General features: G+C 40.0%; 1 protein-coding gene across 1 annotated transcript in view; it reads left to right on the plus strand.

Annotated features, from left to right (window-relative positions):
- ANK3 (ankyrin 3) overlaps positions 1 to 20480 on the plus strand; it is a 742532-nt gene that overhangs the window by 575453 nt on the left and 146599 nt on the right. Inside the window, exons 11-18 of the mRNA XM_023739341.1 lie at positions 99 to 296; positions 2928 to 3026; positions 5918 to 6016; positions 8304 to 8402; positions 10217 to 10414; positions 12023 to 12121; positions 12401 to 12499; positions 19285 to 19482. Coding sequence (XP_023595109.1) covers positions 99 to 296; positions 2928 to 3026; positions 5918 to 6016; positions 8304 to 8402; positions 10217 to 10414; positions 12023 to 12121; positions 12401 to 12499; positions 19285 to 19482 — 1089 coding nt within the window. The remainder of the gene's footprint in view (positions 1 to 98; positions 297 to 2927; positions 3027 to 5917; positions 6017 to 8303; positions 8403 to 10216; positions 10415 to 12022; positions 12122 to 12400; positions 12500 to 19284; positions 19483 to 20480) is intronic.

The raw sequence follows: 20480 nt of genomic DNA on the forward strand, positions 1-20480 counted from the left end.
AAATTAGGGTTTTCATCTGTTCATATTTGAACTTTGTGTTTGGCACAGTTGTGATTACAAGTTGAAACAATAACTTTGGATTTCCTTATGTGTTCCAGAATGGATTGTCTCCACTGCACATGGCCACACAAGGGGATCATCTAAACTGCGTCCAACTTCTTCTCCAGCATAACGTGCCTGTGGACGACGTCACCAATGACTACCTGACCGCCCTGCATGTGGCTGCCCACTGTGGCCATTACAAAGTTGCCAAGGTTCTCTTGGACAAGAAAGCTAACCCAAATGCCAAAGCCCTGGTGAGTGGCTCAGCCATAAGTCCAGCCTGAATTGTCTTGCTGACCACATGCTACCTGTGTGTGTGAAGGGATTGCTTTTGAGTAGGTAAAAATGCAAGATGCTAGTTAAATAAAGTATAACTTTTGTCAATTTTTTCAAATATCCTCTGGAAATCTATAAGACCTATTATTGATGTGTACAGGCTGATTTAGGTAAATCGTTAACTGTGGTCACACTAGTGAGTCTCTTATATAAGAAACACAAAGACTATACAGTTAGAAGAAGACCAAAGTGGTCAACCTCATCTTATTATAGGTAAAGTTATAATTATGTAAATGAAAAGTTTTTTTCTGAGATCCAGAAACATGAGGCAAAATGATCAAAGACTTTTAAGCATAAGAGGTCTAAGAATTTGTGAGCTGAAATTTCATACTGGTAATCATGTAAGTTAATGAAATATTGTCTGTCATCCTTTTTCCTACTGATCCAAATCAAATTTGCATCTAGTTTCTGCTCTTAACTCCTCAAATGATTTGCTCCTTTAACCTAGAAAAAGTCCCTCAGCTCCACTATACTTTGGATTTCTCAGCAATAAACTCATGCCAATACCCATTTTACCACAAAATTGTTATTTTAAAATAAAGTACAATAGAACTTCCAGGAATAATAATTTTCCCATATCAGACTATTTGAATAAAACTTCATTATCTTGTTTTAGGATGAAGGAATGAATATATAATTGATACATTTAGTTAATCATACTCACCTATCAGGTTTATTATGGTTTTATTTACCATCAAAATGAATTTAACTTTTCTACTACTCACCAAATACTGATGGGCTGCCCAACTCCCTCCATGACTCAATCCCAAGCAACTGTTCACATCCTGTCCCAGGCAATTGTTCCCTTCATTTAAAAATATGTAAGTGGGGTCAGGCTGGAGTACAGTAGATAGTGATTCCGCTGTAATCAGTAAGAGAGAGTCCATTTTTATTTACCTTTTCCTAGTGAAGGAAATAGAGATGATAACGGAATAAGAAATTGAGAGAGAAAGAGAAGGAGAAGAGCAGCAGCTCGCTTGCTCTGAAAAGTCTGCCATTCAGCCAAACATGGTCAGAGCTTATAGATTTGTCTTCCGCTGCTTTTTAGACATTCCATAACCTGAGTTATGTGTACACTTTATGGATCTAAGTGTATATTTTATGTGCTTCCCATTTAATGAGAGAATAAATTGCAAAGCATCAAAAATCATGAAACTGTGGAAGGGATTTTCTGATTTTATATGGAGGTGTCTAGAAGGTAGGAGCATGGAAAGAAGGCAGAGGAAAAAGAGAAATCCATCCCATAATGACGATAGAAAGCAACCATAGAACTAGAAACAGGAGAATTTTATGAGGCAAGAAGGGAAATTGGGGAGAGAGTTGTTTGTTTTCCATTTGTGTTCATCTTTGGAAAAATAAATGGTCCCGACTTAGGAAGTTGTTAAATTTAGTTCAGAATAAGCATTCGTGACTTATATTTAGGAAAGAAGAAGGCACCAGATTTTAGAGAAAACAAGTGAGTTCACTAGCAATTTTGAGTTAAAGACTGTCATCCAATCACCCCTTTTAGCATGGGGCTCTGCTCATTTACAAATGGTGCATTAGCCCTGTCTGACTGAATCCAAGGTGCCTCTGTGTTCTGCAGGCTCCAAAATTCAGAATAGAACTCTCTATATCTCAGCCACCTTCACTGCCATTATAATTCTAAAAGCTTTCACCAGAGCAGCATTTCAAGAGCTGTTGATCTGCCCAGTATATCAAACAGATCTTTGAATTCTGAGAATGGAGGAAAAGAAATTAGCAATCACGACTCATTTTTCCATCCAAGAAAAAAAGAGTCTTAAAACAGGGTGTGGACTCTTTCTTATTTTCCTCTGATGGAAGATTTTACAACATGGAGGTTGTAGCCAGTCATACTGAGATGGACTCTGGCCAGGTAAAAGGTCTTGAGAACCAATGTGGAAGCACCGTTAGTGACTTTGACCTGAGCTTTTACAGTGGATCCTAGTTCTTTATGATTATCCATTGTTGGCTGATATATGGGCACAGTCTCAATTATAAGGCTGTACAATTTGGTTGGTGATGGTAAAAAGCAGGTTATTTTATTAGACTAAATATTAAGCCCAATGATCCAAGTAGCATTTGTGTTGTTTAACTTTTTGCTTCCTTGAAGTAAGCACCTACTTTAATCTTAGAGCTAGAGAAGACATTAAAATGTTCTACAAAATAGGCGTTGGTGATGTTTTCACTGTGAGAACACGTTTGGACCCAGTTGCTTATAGTCTGTGTTGGAAATGAGGCAGAGGAAGGGAAAGTTAATTCCAGAATAAAAAATCTAAGGAAATGCATGATCATTTTGCCTTAACTACCAGGAGAGTGTGACAAAAATTTACTACCTGTTCATGATTACCAGTGCACCTTGGGCTCCTAGGATGAGCTAGACTACCTCTGCTTCCAGGAAAGAGTACATTCTGTTTAACACCCTCATTGTTTCTGCTCCTTTCTAAGTCTCCACAGCACATCATTTTAGCAAAAATTTTTACCACACGCAGTGGAATTGGATTTCAGTGGAAAATAGTCAAGCAAATATGTGCGTTTGTTCGTTGCAGAATGGCTTTACCCCTCTTCATATTGCCTGCAAGAAGAATCGAATTAAAGTAATGGAACTTCTTCTGAAACACGGTGCATCCATCCAAGCTGTAACCGAGGTAAGAGGAGTAGGGTTTGCAGAGGTTCTGAGAGTACAGTCTCAGCAACCAGGGTCCCTGTGCCATCTCCCAGGACAGTTAGTTTTACTCTGCACATGATTGTTGCAGAAGGCTTTCTGAACCTTTACCAGTGGGGCTACTGGTCCTTAGGAGCAGCAGACAAGAGTGTGGGTAGGTGAGGGCAGATCCATCACCATGACTAGAAACATAACCGAAAACGTGCTTCATGCTCAAGGGTGAGTGGTGCCTTCATCGAAACCATAATTTATTTGAAATCCCATAGCACAGTGGTCCTCAACTGGGGGTGATTTTGCCCTTCAGGAGACATTTGACAATTTCAGGAGGTATTGTCAGTTGTCACAACTGGAGGGTACTACTGGCATCTAGTGGACAGAGGCCAGGGATCCTGCTAAACATCCTACAATGCACAGGAGAGTCACCCACACCACAGTTATCTGCTGAAAATGTTAAAAGTGCTGAGAAACCTGGCATAACGTATGTTTGTAAGGATTGCTCTGCATTAAAACACATAATTAAAGAAACACAGAGGTTGCTGAAGTCAGTAAAAACCTGTTTCTTTCACAGAACCAACCAGAGCTCAGGGAAATTATCCATCAGAATGAGGGCTGAGCCTTCAACAGAGGAAAGCAGGCCTGGATCCATCTTCCCCTCCAGACTCATCTCCCACCTCCTCTAACTCCACCTCCCACTCCACCCCTACCCTTGCCTCCCAGCGCTCTGGGCTTCTGGGCTGCATAGAGTCTAGCCATTGGCACTTCAATACACTGGACACCCTTTCATTCACATCCATATCTCTCTGCATCCTTCACGGGTCTTGCTCCCCACTCACACCCCCATGGCCATGCTAATCCTGCACACACTTAAGGACCAGCTCTAAGGCCACCTTCCTCCCTACCTTCTCCACCCTCTCTGGCTTGGATTTCATGCTCTTCTTAGAGACCATCACCACATCCTGTGGACTTTTCTATCAAAGCATTTATCTAGTCGTCTTACTTATGACCCTGCTATTCCCACTGCCCCCCAGAAAATGCAGACTCCTTGAAGGCAGGGCTGAATCTTACTGGTGTTTATACCCACAATGCCTGCCTCATACTAGATCCTTCAGTAAAGGTTTATTGAATGCATGACAAAGACTATATTTGAACCAAACAAAAAAAAATTAAGGTACACTTTAGTGCTTGTTGATTTGCTTCAGTTTTTTATCTGCAAATGGAATATTTGTCCTGATTTATAATACTCAGAAATCTAAAAATAGTAAATGATTTAAAATATTAATACTGACTTGCTGTTTATCAGACGTATGTCCTTGTGTTAGGCACCTCTTTATTTCAGTTATAAAATAGTAAGTTTATTCTCAATACATGGGAACCCTTTTTAAAGATCAGAATAGACTCTGAATAAAAGTAGACTTTTGATGGATGTTTAAATAAATGTAGAGACGCTGGACAGTGATAAGAAGGTTCTGTTGCCAGCTATAGGCTAAGAGCTTTGTAAGTCAGTGCAGACCAAGATGATGGCTTTGCCTCGCATGCGTTTTAACAACTCCCCCTGCTGATAGAAAAAGATACCAAATTATAACAAAATTCTCTTTTTCCTTACTTTACTCAATTCTTCTTGTCATTTGAAGTCTGGACAGCCAGAGTTTTCCCTCTTCTGTCTTTTTACCTACTTTTTTTTGTATGAAATCACATTTAAATAATTTTTTGATATTTCTCAAATTCCAGTTAGCTTTTTCTAGCCATAGTAATTTTTTTTTTGCCAAATTATGATGTTCACATTGTAAGCGGAATTAAATTCTGAGAAATTAAACATATAAAAGGCACATGTGAATCACACTCCTTAACAAGATTATTGACTCGAGACTTTGATCATCTTTTTTATTTATCTACTCAAATCTCACAATCAGGGGCACCATAGATATAAAATACCCTGGTATCGACGAACTTTGTTTTACGCTAAATAGTATTATGGGGTGTATGTGTGTATATGTGTGTGTATGTAGGATTTGAAGCAAACATAAAAGTGGTCTTGTGGTCACTGTAATATTTGCCTTAATTATATTCCCTTCATTTATAATATTTATAAATTTAAAAAATTACATGATTGAAACTATTAATGCTGTTCCGTTCATTTATTATATGAATGGCTTTGTGTTAGGTACCCTGTTGTTTCACATGCCACATAATGAGTTTATTCTGAGTGCACCAAAGTCTTTTTTAAAGTCCTGAATAGGACCTGAAATAAAAGTCGAATTTTTACAAATATGTCTGTAACCACACACCACCCCCAACACACACACAGATAAGGAAGATTTTGTAGCAAAGGGGAAAAAAAAACACCTCCAAGTTATTTCTTTCTAAATTTCTTTCACAAATCTATATAAAATGTATGAAATAATCGTCTTTCTTCCTTAACGGATATGATGTTGTCGTTGGTTGCTGTTGAGTTGATTCCAACTCATGGCGACCCCATCTGTACAGAGTTTTCAAGGCTGTGACCTTTCAGAAGCAGATTGCCAGGCCTGTCTTCTGAGGTGCCTCTGGGTGGATTCGAACTGCCTGCCTTTCAGCTAGTAGTCGAGTGTTTAACCATTTGTGCCACCCAGGAATTCCAGATATGACTTAGGTCTTTTCGTAATCACAGATCTAGCTTGAGGGAAATGATTATATATTGAGATATCTGCCTTATTGAATTTGTGTTATAATGATGAATGTCCTGCCGTCTCCTGATCTGATCATCAAACTTGTTATGTGAAGGTGGATAAATGGATGGATGAGTGGGTGGGTCGGTGCGTGGACAGATGGACAACAGGCAGACAGACCCTTTTCATGATAACCCAATAAACCAACATTTCCCTGTTTTCCCTCCAGTCGGGCCTTACCCCTATCCATGTTGCTGCCTTCATGGGGCATGTAAGTATCGTATCACAACTAATGCATCATGGAGCCTCACCAAACACCACCAACGTGGTGAGTATCCTTTTAACAAAGAAGGTCCAATTCTGAGTTATTAAGAAACTGACAAAGGTTGCTTTTATTAACTTGTTTTTAATTGTACTTAAATTGATTACTATTTTATTTGACTAAAAAGGACAGAATTTGAGACTACTTGTGGTTTCCTTTACTGCTAAGGTAGGATCTGTTGAGTCGCTAGTTGGCCACAAATTGTTAGAACTTATTGATGGTGTCCATTAACCTTACAGGTACATTACTAGTGGATATTATGCTTTGAAAAGTAAAGTGTTTGTCTAGGGGGACTTCCTAAAACAGAAGTAGTAAGAAGTGCTGCATGTTGGAAAGGTGGTTCAAATGCTGGCACTATTTGCGTAAAGAAATGATTTCAAGTAACTTCAAAGTAATTTTTCTTTAGTTTGCTTGACCATGTTATAGGAAACTCATGTGACTGCATTCATAGATTATCAGATGGTGGTGTCTTCCCACATTTAGCTTTGCTCTGTCAGAACCACAAGATGCTTCAGAACACAGAACAGTAAATTATTGCCCTAGATTGGCATATGGCATTTGACATTGTTTTATAGGATTTTAAATTTGATACCATAATAACATTAGCATACTGGACCACAAGCATAAGAACGTTCATTGGACTCATGAGCACTAAAGAAGTAAAAATAAAATAAGCAACATTCAGAACAGAAAAGGCGAGCCGTAAGGTCCTGCCCCTCACCCTAGATGACTCTTCTGGCAGCCAAATCAGCACTCCCAAAAGATAGAAACAGACCAGCTTCTCAGCTGAAATAGTCTTTCCTGGTACTAATGCCGGAAAGAGAATGGTTCCTTCACAAAGAAAACATTGGGGTATAGCTGAACAACATCCTCAACTCTTGCCACTAAACCCAATAACAAGTGTCATGTAAATGTGGCCTCCTTTGTCGTTCCCCGGAGGTAGACGGTCTCGAAAGCAAAGCTCATTTCATAAAAGCAATTTAAAGATGCTTATTGCTGGTGTGAGAGAATATATATGATTCTTATTACTTCTTTTTACCTTGTCAATCTACCCATGTTTTCTATATGGTATTTTCATTAAAATAAGTAAATGAATGTTCTGAAATAAACACTATTTATTGAAAAGGATGGGGGAGGGGATGTCCAGTGGCAAAGAAAATGACACCTTGATCCCAAAGACTAGGATACTGATCTGTTTAGATAAAGAAAGGAATGCAAACCAGCAGCGGCAAGCCGAGTCTGGCCCTCAGCTGTGTTTCTGTGACTCGTGCAGTGTTTTGTTTTTAGTTTTGGCTTTGTGGTCCACATTTAAAATTTGGGAACTTTATACCTAGATCCAGACTGCCACTTCTTTTTAACAATGGGAAGGTGTGGCATCATGGGGCTGGCATTCCTGCTCAGCTACAATGGCAGCCTGCAGGGGCCAGGTAGCAACTCCCCCATTCTACAGGGCATGGAGCTCTCCTGTTGAGCACTCCCTACCTGCCTGCCTCAGGCTACGCCCCTGTAAGCATTCACCTTTTCACTCCTAATGAGGACACACTGTGGATTATTGAACTATGTTTCTGATACTGTTGGTGACTAGGCTTCCTTGGGTTACACCAAATCCTTGGCATCATGGATTGGTCTAAGGTGAAATTCTTTTTTTTTGTTTGTTTATTTTATTGTACTTTAAGTGAAAGTTTACAATTCAAGTCAGTCTCCCATACAAAAATTTATACATACATTGTTATGTGACCCTAATTCCTCTCCCTATACTGTAACAGCACATTCCTCCTTTCTACCCCTGACTTCCCGTGTCCATTCAACCAGCTCCTGACCCTCTCTACCTTCTCATCTCACTTCTGGACGGGAGCTACCCATTTAGGCTCATGTATCTACTTGAGCTAAGAAGCACTCTCTTCATGAGTATCATTTTATGTCCCATAGTCCGGTCTAATCTTTGTCTGAAGAGGTGGCCTTGGGAATGGTTTTAGTTCTGGGTTGACAGAAAGTCCAGGGGCCATGCTCTTTGGGGTTCCTCTAGTCTCATTCAGACCATTAAGTCTGGTCTTTTTACTAGAATTTGAGTTCTGCACCTCACTTTTCTCCTGCTCCATCAGGGACTCTCTGTAGTGTTCTCAGGTGAAACTATTATGTATCTTATTTCCTATCTTTCCAGTTCAGAATGCCTTGGAATGGTTTTTTATTTTAAAAAAAAATAGTAATAACCCACATCATAGGCTTTATTCAAATAAAATATGCCACTTTACTTCAGAAATGCAGTTAATTTACTGTGGCTTGTGTTCCCTAGAGAGGAGAAACAGCGCTGCACATGGCAGCTCGATCGGGCCAAGCTGAAGTTGTGCGGTATCTGGTACAAGATGGAGCTCAGGTAGAAGCTAAAGCTAAGGTATGTGCAATACGTGAAAACCTTTGCTGTTGAGGAAGGGGGGACTTTTGATTTTCATCAAACCTTTAAACATGTACATGTTCTTTTTCGAGAATACTTTCTTAAAGTAGTGAACAAGCTCCAATGACTATAAAGTTTCTACCCAAGTAAAATTTTGCAAAAACCCTTCCTGTCCCGCACCCTGAGGTTAGGCCTCCAATAAGTCTCTTCTGGCAGCCAAATCAGCATGTCCAAAAGATAGAAACAGACCAGCTTCTCAGCTGAAATAGTCTTTCCTGGTACTAATGCTAGAAAGAGAATGGTTCCTTCATTCAGTCGTTCAACAAAATTAAAAAGAACAAGAACTTTGTGCCAGAAGTTGTTCTTGGCACATTTGTTAATTCCTAAAAGATTAGGAACCAGAACCTCGGTTTGGCCCAGAGGTCTTCCTACTCTCGGGAGAATGACTTATACATAAAACTTCTAGAAAGTGGACGATTAAGAGAGACTGTATTCTATCTACATTGGATCTCAAGAAACCTCACAGTTAACGAGGGTTGCTAGTTATATAGGAAGCATTAAACATAGGCAATGGTTTTCCACCCACAAGCTGGAATTGAGGATGGGAGTTATAATGATCATTTATTAAAGAGCCAGTGTGTATCATGATGGCTAAGAGGCTGACCTCCTCAGCCAGATTGCCTGGGTTTGAATCTTGGCCCACCATTTACTAGCTGTGTAGCATTAGGCAAGTTAATTAACATCTTTGTGTCACGTTTCCTTATGTATTTCTTCATCTAGAAAATGGGGATAATGATAGTTGTAATTCATAGAATTGTCTTGAGGATTCGTGAGTTAATACAGATGGAGTACTTAGTATAGAGCCTGGGACATTGCAAGTGCTTAGAAAATGTGTGCTGCTGCTGCTGCTCCTGGTGATAGAGATACACCAGATTTTTCTTTGTCATCTCTCTTTTTATGATTCCAATATTTCTATTCTCTCATGGCACGTCCCCCTGACTCTCCTCTTTTTCTTTCCATTGGTTACCTGGATCTTCTAGCTTTGAACTTGACCCCATCCTACCTACTCTTCCTGTACTCCAGCCTCTTCTCTCAACCTCCCCTTCTTAATGGATTTACCTGAACTGTCAAATTCCTGTAGGGGATTTCTTTCTGGAGAACCACCACTAGCCCATAGGACACCTTTGGGCAAATTAGGAAAAGGTGCCCCTCCCATTTGGGGATAAGGTCCTAAGGGTACAGGACTTGGTGAGTACCTCAGGATTTGGGGTGAATTTTAATAAGACACCCCTATACTCTCTTGGAAGATGCTTTCACCACCTGTTAGCCCTCTTGGCTGGAAGCCTTTGTGCACGGTACATCTGCACAACCCTAGGCTGCCCCTCTTTTGTGATCTGAGAAGGCAGAGCCAATAAAACAATTCATACCATATGAGTGCCTAGTAACTGGCAGAGGTATAATAACCCTCCCAGGTATTTGCATTTTACCAGGATATATTCCCTTGACTACCAAAAAAGGAATCTTTAGAAGTTAAAAATTTAATTATGGCAGGTAGTAATGGGGACAATTTACAGAAGGAACCTCCTTTCTCAGTTCTCATACTGATAGGTAGGCCAAGGGTATTTAAAGAGCTTAGATCTACCATCTCCACCTTTCTTAACCTTAAAGAGAAAGCTAAATGAGATTCTTTTTAGCACTGAATCGAAGAGTTGATTGTAGCCTCTGATCCCAAGCAGCTAAAATTCTCTAAATTTTTACAGTGGTGCTATTGTGTTGTCAGTTCATCAAGTTTGCATTTCTACCTTGCTGTTTAGGATGACCAAACCCCACTCCACATTTCAGCCAGACTGGGGAAGGCAGACATAGTACAACAGCTGCTGCAGCAAGGAGCTTCCCCAAATGCAGCCACGACTTCTGGGTACACCCCACTTCATCTTGCAGCCCGAGAGGGGCACGAGGACGTAGCCGCCTTCCTTTTGGATCATGGCGCATCTCTATCTATAACTACAAAGGTATGAAAGCAAGTTTCGGAATCCTGCTGTGTCCCCCAAAATACATCCTTCTTACAACTCCCAGCACAGTAATAGGTACAGAAGCATCTATACTTGGGACTCCAGGGTAGTCATTAACATGGCTAGACACCTAGATGCTCCTGAGGCAGGGGAGGATAGTTGTTTGTATTTTGTGGGTTTTTGCTTTTTTTTGGTCTTGAGTTTCTCAGTGCACTATCTTCTAATGAAGCCTTATTGACATCTAGAATCAGAGATTTCTTGCAAGTTATTTGATAGACTGAAATAGTGGTTTAAAAACACAGCTATCGATTTCTTGTGCTGATGCCAAGTATATGAACCCCATTATACTCAGTTGAGAAGATATGTTTATAATACTTTCAAATCAGGAGGTGAATTTTTCCATGAATTGTTTTTGTTTGTTGTTGTTGTCTTGTCCAATTTATGTTTTGATTTTTTATCTTGACTCTGATGCCTTGGAGTCATGCCCTACCGCACAGTTGCTCTGCATGTGCAGAATGCAGACTTTGGAGTTCATTTTTCTTGTGATACTATGTGAACCTAGCAAGTATGACAGCAAAATGAAATGGCCTACGACATGTCTTAGAAATCCAGAAATTGGTATTGTGCTATCATATTAGGATATAGATAAGAATCACTGATGTGTCATCAATGCAGAAGATAATTATAAGTACCTGGAGAACAATCCAGGTAAATGATGACTACCTCAGACTTCATCTTCTGTGATCCTTTAGGCTCTTCAGTATAGTTGAAATGCAAATTCCTAGCTGTTTTTCAAAGTGTGAAACAGAATAATGGATAATGGAGTTCAGGGTGCCCAAGACCTTTACCTTGCCAGCTGCCCATTGCTTCTGCCTTGTTATAGTGTCATGAGATTGTGTATTGATGACTCTCCAGTCCCTGACTTATGCTCGGGACCCTGCCTAACAGCTCATGCTGACTGACCAGTTTATACCAAGGTGCTTGTAGGAGGCAGAAGGAAGGGGCAGCTGCTACTCAACTCACAGCATCTAATTCTCCCATATTTATTGAGCTAGAACCACGTGTCGTTATTCAGTTCACCTGTGGTAGAAAGGTGAGAGACACTCTGGCTCCCACTCCTGGAGACTAGAGCATGCATAAGGATGTGTGTGTACATGGAAAAATAAACAGGAAGAGAAAGGGCCCAGTCTCAGTGATGAGAGATTCCAGGAGGTCCTGATTTGTCCTTGACTTTCTCAAACATTCCCTTCTAGAGGCTCTCCAGATTGGGCCTGGGACCTTGTAGCCTAGTCTTTCCACAACATGAAACCCCAAAATGGCCCTGAAATATGCCCCAGATCCAGCCACCCAACCTCGTCTTGGTCAAGTGCCTGAGAAGTCCCAGAATTAATGGCGTGTTGCAGCTCAGTCAGCAGAGAAAGAAAGATTAGAGATCCTGGCATGTCCTGCTCATCCCTCTCGATAAGGGGATACAACTCTTTATCTACCAGTCTTGGTTCTTAAGTACAGGCTTAACTGTCCTTCAGGATTAGAATGATTCTTCACTTCCAGAAAAGTGCTGTCCTTATGCCACTTCTGTTGTTCATTGTATTATGTTTCTTTTTTCAGAAAGGATTTACTCCCCTTCATGTGGCAGCAAAATATGGGAAACTTGAAGTAGCCAATCTCCTGCTACAGAAAAGTGCATCTCCGGATGCTGCTGGGAAGGTATGAGGTCATGGGCCACCCTGTAACCTCCGTGATAACCGAACAAGCACTTTATAATATTCACCAACCACCATTCAAATGATAACTAAGCTTTATTTAAGTCTCTCTGGGATGCAGATGACTTGGGAAATAGGAGGTGAATGTTGGGGTTCAACTATTGTGGAAACTGTAGTGTAAATTATGCTCTGTGTTGCATCCAATCTAATCCATTTGCCTACATCTATTCCTCTGATATTAAAGCACTTGTGACACTGTTGTTGTTTCTGCACATGTTTTCAGAGCGGGCTAACTGCACTGCATGTTGCTGCACATTACGATAATCAGAAAGTGGCCCTTCTGCTTTTGGACCAAGGAGCCTCACCTCATGCGGCTGCAAAGGTACCTGTAATTCAACAGCATGAGGAGACCGATGGGTTGTGTCTGTCGGTCTCTGTACATACATCTATGTGGTATTTCTTTGTCTGCAATGCCCTCCTAGCTTAGGTGTCACTTAAAATCACAGAAGCATGAGCTTCTTCGGAAGCTTGTGCCTTCGGCTGTTTAGCCGACTAGTGTAGTAGATGCTCAATAAGTAGTTACTTCTCAATTGATTTTTCTTGAAAATCCAGGACATCTTGGAGCCTGGGGATGGGAAGAAGTTGGAGAACTCTTTAGCCAGATTAAAAACATGAACACAGCCTGAGGGAGTAAGAAAGTTTGGATTTTTCAAAGTCATAAAATGTGTGTACATTTTCCTGGCCATAGAATATTGCCTTCACATTGCTTATTGGTGTTTATGGACTAGGTTGGGAGGTTTTGCCTATGTATTTTTGTTATTGCTAAGGATAATCTTTATTCTTATTGTTAGAGCATTTTTGACCAGTAGACAACCTAGATTTCTCAGAAAAGAGATGCATGGAGTATGCACCATCTTTATTACTCTGGTATTCTGAACTGATAGACAGGTCATAAAGAAGAGTTTATTTAAAGACAGGTTTGTTTTGGTTTTGTATGTTTGTTTTTAAAGTTCTCAAAATTAAGTACACTGGCATGAAGTTTCTGCCTGGAGACTTATTCGTTTAGCTTTTTATTTGTTTATTTGTGTTTATTTTTTATTGTTTTGTGACATTGGTTGCAATCCCCACTAAAGACAGGTTTTAACAGATTCTCTGTTATTGATCAGGAGCCTATGGTCAGAGAATACAGGAATGATAGAAACCATGATTTAAAGGTTATCAAATTCATGTACTAAATACTGTTGGAAGAGGATCTTTTAACATGCCAATGCTGTTTCCATGTTTGTTTCACTATTCCATTTTAGGGCAGCTTCAGTTCTCTTCTTTAAACTTGGTATTAAGACCAAATGTCTTGTACACACAGGTCAGTGAACTTGGGCGCTTCTAGGTTACTTTAGATACTTTAAGAGAGAACGTTTTCACGTACTTTCTCCATTTAGAGAATATGATGTCTTTGACAGGCATTTCTCCTCAGAGCCTCCTTCCCTGCATTTCTCAATCATTTCTTGGCCCGTACTCTCCAGAATATACCCAGTTAAATCTACAATTCAAAATCAAACCCCCAAACCAGCTTTTCATCTAACTGCCACTTTTTGACCTTGACAAACATACTTTCTGTCATAAAACTGTGCATTGACCTTTGATAAACACTCTATTTTTAAAAATGAGAAAATTTAATAATGAAATATAATGGCTGTCCTTTTTATTTTGGTGTATTTTAATACCCCTTTGCGCTAGGACCACCTTTCTTATATTAGAAATAACACCAGGTTCTTTAGCCTACCAGTAAATAATTAATAAGTGAACTCTTCCTTCTTCGCATGAGAGTAATAATTTTGTCATAGCTGGTGCCAAGCAGTTTAGAGTTGACAGGAGTTATAAAGTAATAAGTGCAACAAAATGAGTCCAATCTACCTTTCCACCCGCAAATAACTCTTGAACAGGTCAACAGTTGGTGCCTTTAACATTGATTTCCAGCTTTATCGTCATCAAACTAGACTTAGTATTCAAGGTTCCATATCTGAAAAAAACACCTTTGACAAAGAGCTGAAAAGCAGACATGTAAGACATTCATTAGTTATAACATCTCTTTAGTCTTAGACATATCTTTTACAGTCAATTAAAAAAGGCTTTTCTAACAGACGTTAATTCTCATTCTCATAGCACAAGTGCCTGCATAAAAGCCTCTGTGATGCCATCTCTGCCACATGTCAAACCATTCCCATCTTCTGTGGCAGTCATCCTGTTCAGGGACTTTTCTAGAATTTGATTCTGAGCAAAGCCAGTTACATCCGGTAGGGATTGGGTTCAGCTGCTAGAAAAGATGTGGCTCTGTTTTTCTCATGTCATAAGCAGTCAGGAGGTAGGCAGTGGGTGATGTTGGTTTAGTGTCTCCGTGATGTTGAGGCAAGTTCCCTGTGATGTTCTTGGCCTTTCCTTCCTGTCTTAGTCATCTAGTGCTGCTATAACAGAAACACCACAAGTGGATAGCTTTAACAAAGAGAAGTTTATTTTCTCACAGCCTAGTAGGCTAGAAGTTCACATTCAGAGCGTCAGCTCCAGGGGAAGGCTTTCTCTCTCTCTCAGCTCTGGAGGAGGCTCCTTGTCATCCATCTTCCCTTGGTCTGGGAGCATCTCAGCACAGGAACCTCAGATCCAAAGGATGCGCTCTGCTCCCAGCACTGCTTTCTTGGTGGCGTGAGGTTCCCAAGTATCTCTGCTCGCTTCTCTCTTTTATATCTCAAACGAGATTGGATTAAGACACAATCCAATCTTGTCAACCTCATCAGTATAACCTCATCACAGTGATAGAATTTACAGCACATAAGGACATCACGTATAACATCATCATAGTGATAGAGTTTACAACACACAAGGAAATCACATCAGATTACACAATCATAAAATACTGGGAATCATGACCTAGCCAAGTTGCTACACACATTCTTGGGGGGACACAATTCAATCCATGACAAGGGAGAACAGATATAGGGTAGGCAAATATCCTCCTCCACTCCAGGGAAGCTCAGGCATTTCTGAATTCCGGCAGTGGTGAGAAATCAGGGACAAAGCCTCAGTGGGGCAGGATTAGCATATGGATGTGACATCAGTGTTAACTCCTCCTCAAATCACAGCCTGTGTTCTTTTTCTTAGAGTGTGTGATGTTTTCTTCTGTCCCTTCCTTAACTCTTTTAGAATTGGCAATATATTTTTTTACTTATACATGCCCTTCTAGAAACATGTTGTTATTTTAGGTTGGGAGGGTGCTGAAAAAGTGGATGAGCTGCCATATTAGCCAGAGCTATTGCCAGCAGGACACTGTGCTTGAATTGAGCATTGCCTTGAGTTCAGGCATAACCTGGGCACTAAGTGTGGAAGGAATCCAAATTAAACCAAACGTTTTGCTGTCAAGTTGATTCTGACTCATGATGACCTCATGTGTTACAGAGTAAAAAGAGCACCATAGGGTTTTCTTGGGTGTCATTTTTAGAGAAGCAGATCGCCAGGCCTTTCTTCCACAGTGCAACTTAGGTGGGTTCAAACCACCAACCTTTCAATTAGTAGTTGAGCACAAGCCTTCTGAGCCACCCAGGGATCTGTGGAAGGGATAGGGAACCTTATTATTTGTCAGATTTCTCTTCCATAAAAATGTGCAACATATCTACTGATATGGATCGGTAGAGAAGGTTGTGAAGGTACTTGGAAAACATATAAATTATGATGTAAATAAGGAGCCCTGGTGGCCCAATAGTTAAGCGCTTGGCTGCTAACTGAGAGGTTGGTGATTTGAACCAGCTCTGCAGGAAGAAGACCTGCCAATTTACTTCCATAAAGATTACAGCCAAGAACACCCTATGGGGCAGTTCTACTCTGTCACATGGGGTCCGTATGAGTCAAAATTGACTCAACAACACCCAACAACAGCGATGTAAATACTACATATTATTTTTGATTATTTAAAATTACATTTGCTTTTATTTTCATCTTGAAATGCAAGCACACATGGCAAACACTTAGTCCTCTATGTTATGTTGTTATGTTATGTTAGATTATGTTATATTAAGATTACTATACAGTTGAGTCTTACACTATTTTGTTTTTCTTCTGATAAATGCATCTGTCTCCTTTCATTTGGCAAGTAAAGATCATTTCACTTTCCAGAAATTAGAAAGACCATAGAAAATGTAGAAAATTCCATTATAGGCCTCAAGATAAGCTAGTTATTATTTGAATATATAGCCTAAGTATTTCTGAGATTAATTTTTCAGTCTAAAAGAATACTATGAGTTGTTTTTCCCTTGCTTCATACTGTATTCTGTATCTCAGATTAGGAGCTCAGGATAAACCCCTAAACAATAATTAGTAGCTTGTCTGGAATTGGCATGCACTATAGAAGATGCCAAAGTTTCTCCTTATGAGTGTTTTTTTAGGGCCTAGGACTTTTGGGAGGAATTAGAAGTAATCAAGAGGCTTGTTGTGTCTAAAGGAGCTCTGGTGGCACAGTGGTTAAGCACTCAGCTGCTAATTGAAAGTTGGCGGTTCAAATCCACCAGCTGTTCCATAGGAGAAAGATGTGACAGTTGGCTTCCTAAGGATTACAGCCTTGGAAACCCTATGGGGCAGTTCTACTCTGCCCTGCAGGGTTGCTGTGAGTCAGAATTGACTCGATGGCAATGGGTTTTTTGGATTTTGTTGTGTCTGAGAGGATACTGACCTACCTTAACCTTGGTTTGTAAAGTAACCACCTTGAAGGTTTTATCAGTAGTAAAAGCAAAAAAAGATAAGATGCATAATAAGAAGCTAATTCCTGACTATATCTTGCCTTTACTGCTCAAATTAACTAATGTTAGACATATGATTAATTTGATTTTCTGTTTTGGTGTTGCTTTGAGAATTTTCTTTCTTATGTGGGGCCGGGAGGGTAAAACAGTTCACCCCCTCCCCTCATTCACTGTGGAGTTGGGCACCGTCCAAAGCTCCGCGTTCAGCTCCAAAGGCATTGGTCTCTGAAGGGTGTGTCTGGGCAAAGGGCCAAGTGCTTCCCAGGACAGCTGGGGTTTCCAGATGGCAATAGGTTGAGACTAAAAATAGGGATATAAAATCTTCTACCCAGGCTCATGCAGTTACAGAGGCTGGTTTCAGAAGAGTCTGGAAGTGACATTTCCACTTTCACGGGTTGATACTCAACAGCCTAAATCCCCCTCAGTCAATTACAGAGTGGTTTTTCAAGTGAGAAATGCTGTCAGACTCGGAGATGCCAGTGACTTGAACTACGAGGGTTAATTGTGGCGGGCTGGCTGTTCTGTGGGTGCAGTGGCCCCCAGAGCCCTCTGGGTTGTTTTCAAACTGTCCTCATTGCTTGGAAAGACTTTGACTTGATCCAGACTTATTGTCTAGATTTTGATCGTATCCCTAAATGTAAATCCTCAAAATCCTCTTTCTTTAAATCCTCTTGTCTATTAAAAAAAAAAAAAATCATTCTCATTTGCCCTTGGCATACTTTAGTCAGATTCATGTCTGTGTCAAAATATAATCTTGCATTTCCCTTAAATGACTGTGAACCAGGGCAAGGTCCCCAAAGCCTTTTCTCAGGACAGGAGACTCTGATATCTCCGGAGGCATAGCTAATTAATAGTTTGTCAAAGGAGTTTTCGTTGAGGTTGCTCTACCTCTGAGCATCAGGGATCAGCCAAGAGAAGGATGCCAGAATGTTCTGAAGTTCTAGTAAGTTTGATTGAAACTCTAAGAATTCCTTTCTTTATTTGATAAATATTTGCCAGTTCTTAATGAGGCACTAGACATAGAAAGATAAATACATGCCCTCAATAAGTTTCTATTTTAGTAATAGAAAACAGACATATAAGCAGACACGTCCAGTACTCTGAGTAGAGTTAGTTGGATGGACTTGGGAGGGAAGGGGAGATGAAACACTTCACGTAGGGCCTGACCCTGCTGATTCTTCAAATAATAGATAGATCGATGCTGGCCCAGTGGGTATGTTGGGGAGAAGCATTCTTGGTAGAACAGCCAAAACGGATAAACATGAGGCTGTATGTTGTTTAGGAGACTTGCAGGAAGCCTAGTCCTGCTGAAGTATAGCATTGTTGTTATTAGTTGCTGTCAAGTTGGCTCTGACTCATGGCGACCTTCCGTATAACAGAACGAAACATTGCCTGATTCTGGTGCCATCTTCATGACTGCTGGTATGTGACTATTGTGTCAATCCATCTCACTGAAGGTTTCCTTCATTTTTACTGATCCTCTGCTTTACCAAGCATGATGTCCTTTTCTAGTGATTGGCCTTTCCTGAGGATGTGTCCACAGTAAGCAAGCCAAAGTTTTGCCATCCTTTACTTCTAAGGAGCATGCTGATTGTACTTCTTCTAAGACCGATGAAGCATAGCATAGAGACAGGAGTTTGGTGAAACAGGAAGTCATAAGGACAGATGGGAGCAGATTATAGCATCTTGCCTGCCGTGAAAATTGAAATTTTTAACCTTTCAGCAATAGATGGCCATTAAAAAAATACAAAACCCCTTGCTGTTGAGTTGATTCCTACTCATGGTGACCCCATGTGCTACAGAGTAGAACTGCCCCATAGGGTTTTCTTGGTGTAATCTTTATGGAAGCAGATTGCTAGGCCTTTCTTCCACAGTGCTGCTGGGTGAGTTCAAACCACCAACCTTTAGGTTAATAGACGAATAGAAACTATTTGCATAACCCAGGAACCATAGATGACCATTAAAAGGTTTTAAAGATAGAATGATCACCATGCCCCAATAGTACCATATAGTGTGTTGTTTCCCAGTAGGGGTTCTTCCCATCCCCACTTTAAATAAAGCAAGTAATTGTTGAGCACCTACTAACATATTTCCCTGTAAAAGGGAAATCTATTCCTTTTGGAAAACCAGTGATACAATTAGCAATAGGTACTCTGACTCTCTCACATCAAACAGTCTAGGTTAAATTATATTTTCCCTGTTTAGGAATGCAGAGGCATGAGGGCATTACATTAATGGTACTGCTTGCTTTATCAGTATTTGCTTACTTAATCATGATTTTTTTAAGCAAAAAAAATTGCTAGAAAGAGACCATACTGTTTGAAAATGCACTGTACACATTTTTATCTTGTTCCTGGGCATGTGACCAAGTGATTTGTGTTGACAGAATGGTTATACGCCACTGCACATCGCTGCCAAAAAGAACCAGATGGACATAGCGACGACCCTGCTGGAGTATGGTGCTGATGCAAACGCAGTTACCCGGCAAGGAATTGCTTCTGTCCATCTTGCAGCTCAGGAAGGACACGTGGACATGGTGTCGCTGCTCCTCAGCAGAAATGCTAACGTGAACCTGAGCAATAAGGTAGCCTTTTCCTTTCTCTACAAAGCATACATCACAACAAAACCTCACCCCGCAGGAAGGTCACTAAATATTCGTGAAAAATTTAGATCAAATGGAACGTGTAAAATACAATATTGCACAAAGATGTTTATCAGTGTATCATTTATCATAGCAAAAACTTGAAAATAATCTGTTTAACAAGAGAATGTTAAGTAAATATTTGCAAAGGCATATGGTTGAATAACACAAAGTCCACAAATTAAAATGAGGTCCAAAAAGTTTCTGTACTAACATGAAGACGCTCTTTGTGATAATGTTAATTAAAAGAGCAACATTATTATTTTACCAGAACATATCAGATAAGAAGTTGCAAGTTATACTCTGTTGATTCATTCCACAAGCATGTTTTGGATGCCTACTCCTTGCCCCTCCCAGTTTTAAATCCTGGGTTACAAAGAGAAATAGGACACAGTGCTGCTTTCAGAGAGTTCATTTTAATAAAATAAAATTTAGAGTAGCTGTTTTATTGAATAGATTCAAAAGGTTATCAGCTTACAGATCTAGTCTTTGTATATAAATTGGCAATTAAGACTTCATTCACTAAACTCTTCAAACACCCCTGCCCTCATCGTTGATATCTGCTATTATGAAAAAAAGAACCAGAGTTTCGTCAAGCAGAGTGAAAGTTCAGCCCATGATTGGTCAGAAACACTAATGAAGTTACTGCCTCTCACTGCCTATGTCAGAGAAATTAAGTTTACAGAACTGCTCATTAATACCTGAGTCTGAGATCTACCCAAAACACAGAATGATATTTCTAAGTCTTAAAATAGCAGGAAACTCTGTAACCATGCCCCAGAATTCTTGTTTTTCTTTTTTTTTTTTTTATACTTTTTTGCACTTCAGGTGAAGGCTTACAGAACAAATAATTTCTCATGAAACAGTAGTACTCATGTTGTTTTATGACATTGGTTAACAACCCCACAACATATTAACCCTGTAAATTCTCAACCTTTTTT

The sequence above is a fragment of the Trichechus manatus genome, unplaced genomic scaffold (assembly GCF_000243295.1).
Source record: "Trichechus manatus latirostris isolate Lorelei unplaced genomic scaffold, TriManLat1.0 scaffold00007, whole genome shotgun sequence".
NCBI classification, from domain to species: Eukaryota; Metazoa; Chordata; class Mammalia; order Sirenia; family Trichechidae; genus Trichechus; species Trichechus manatus.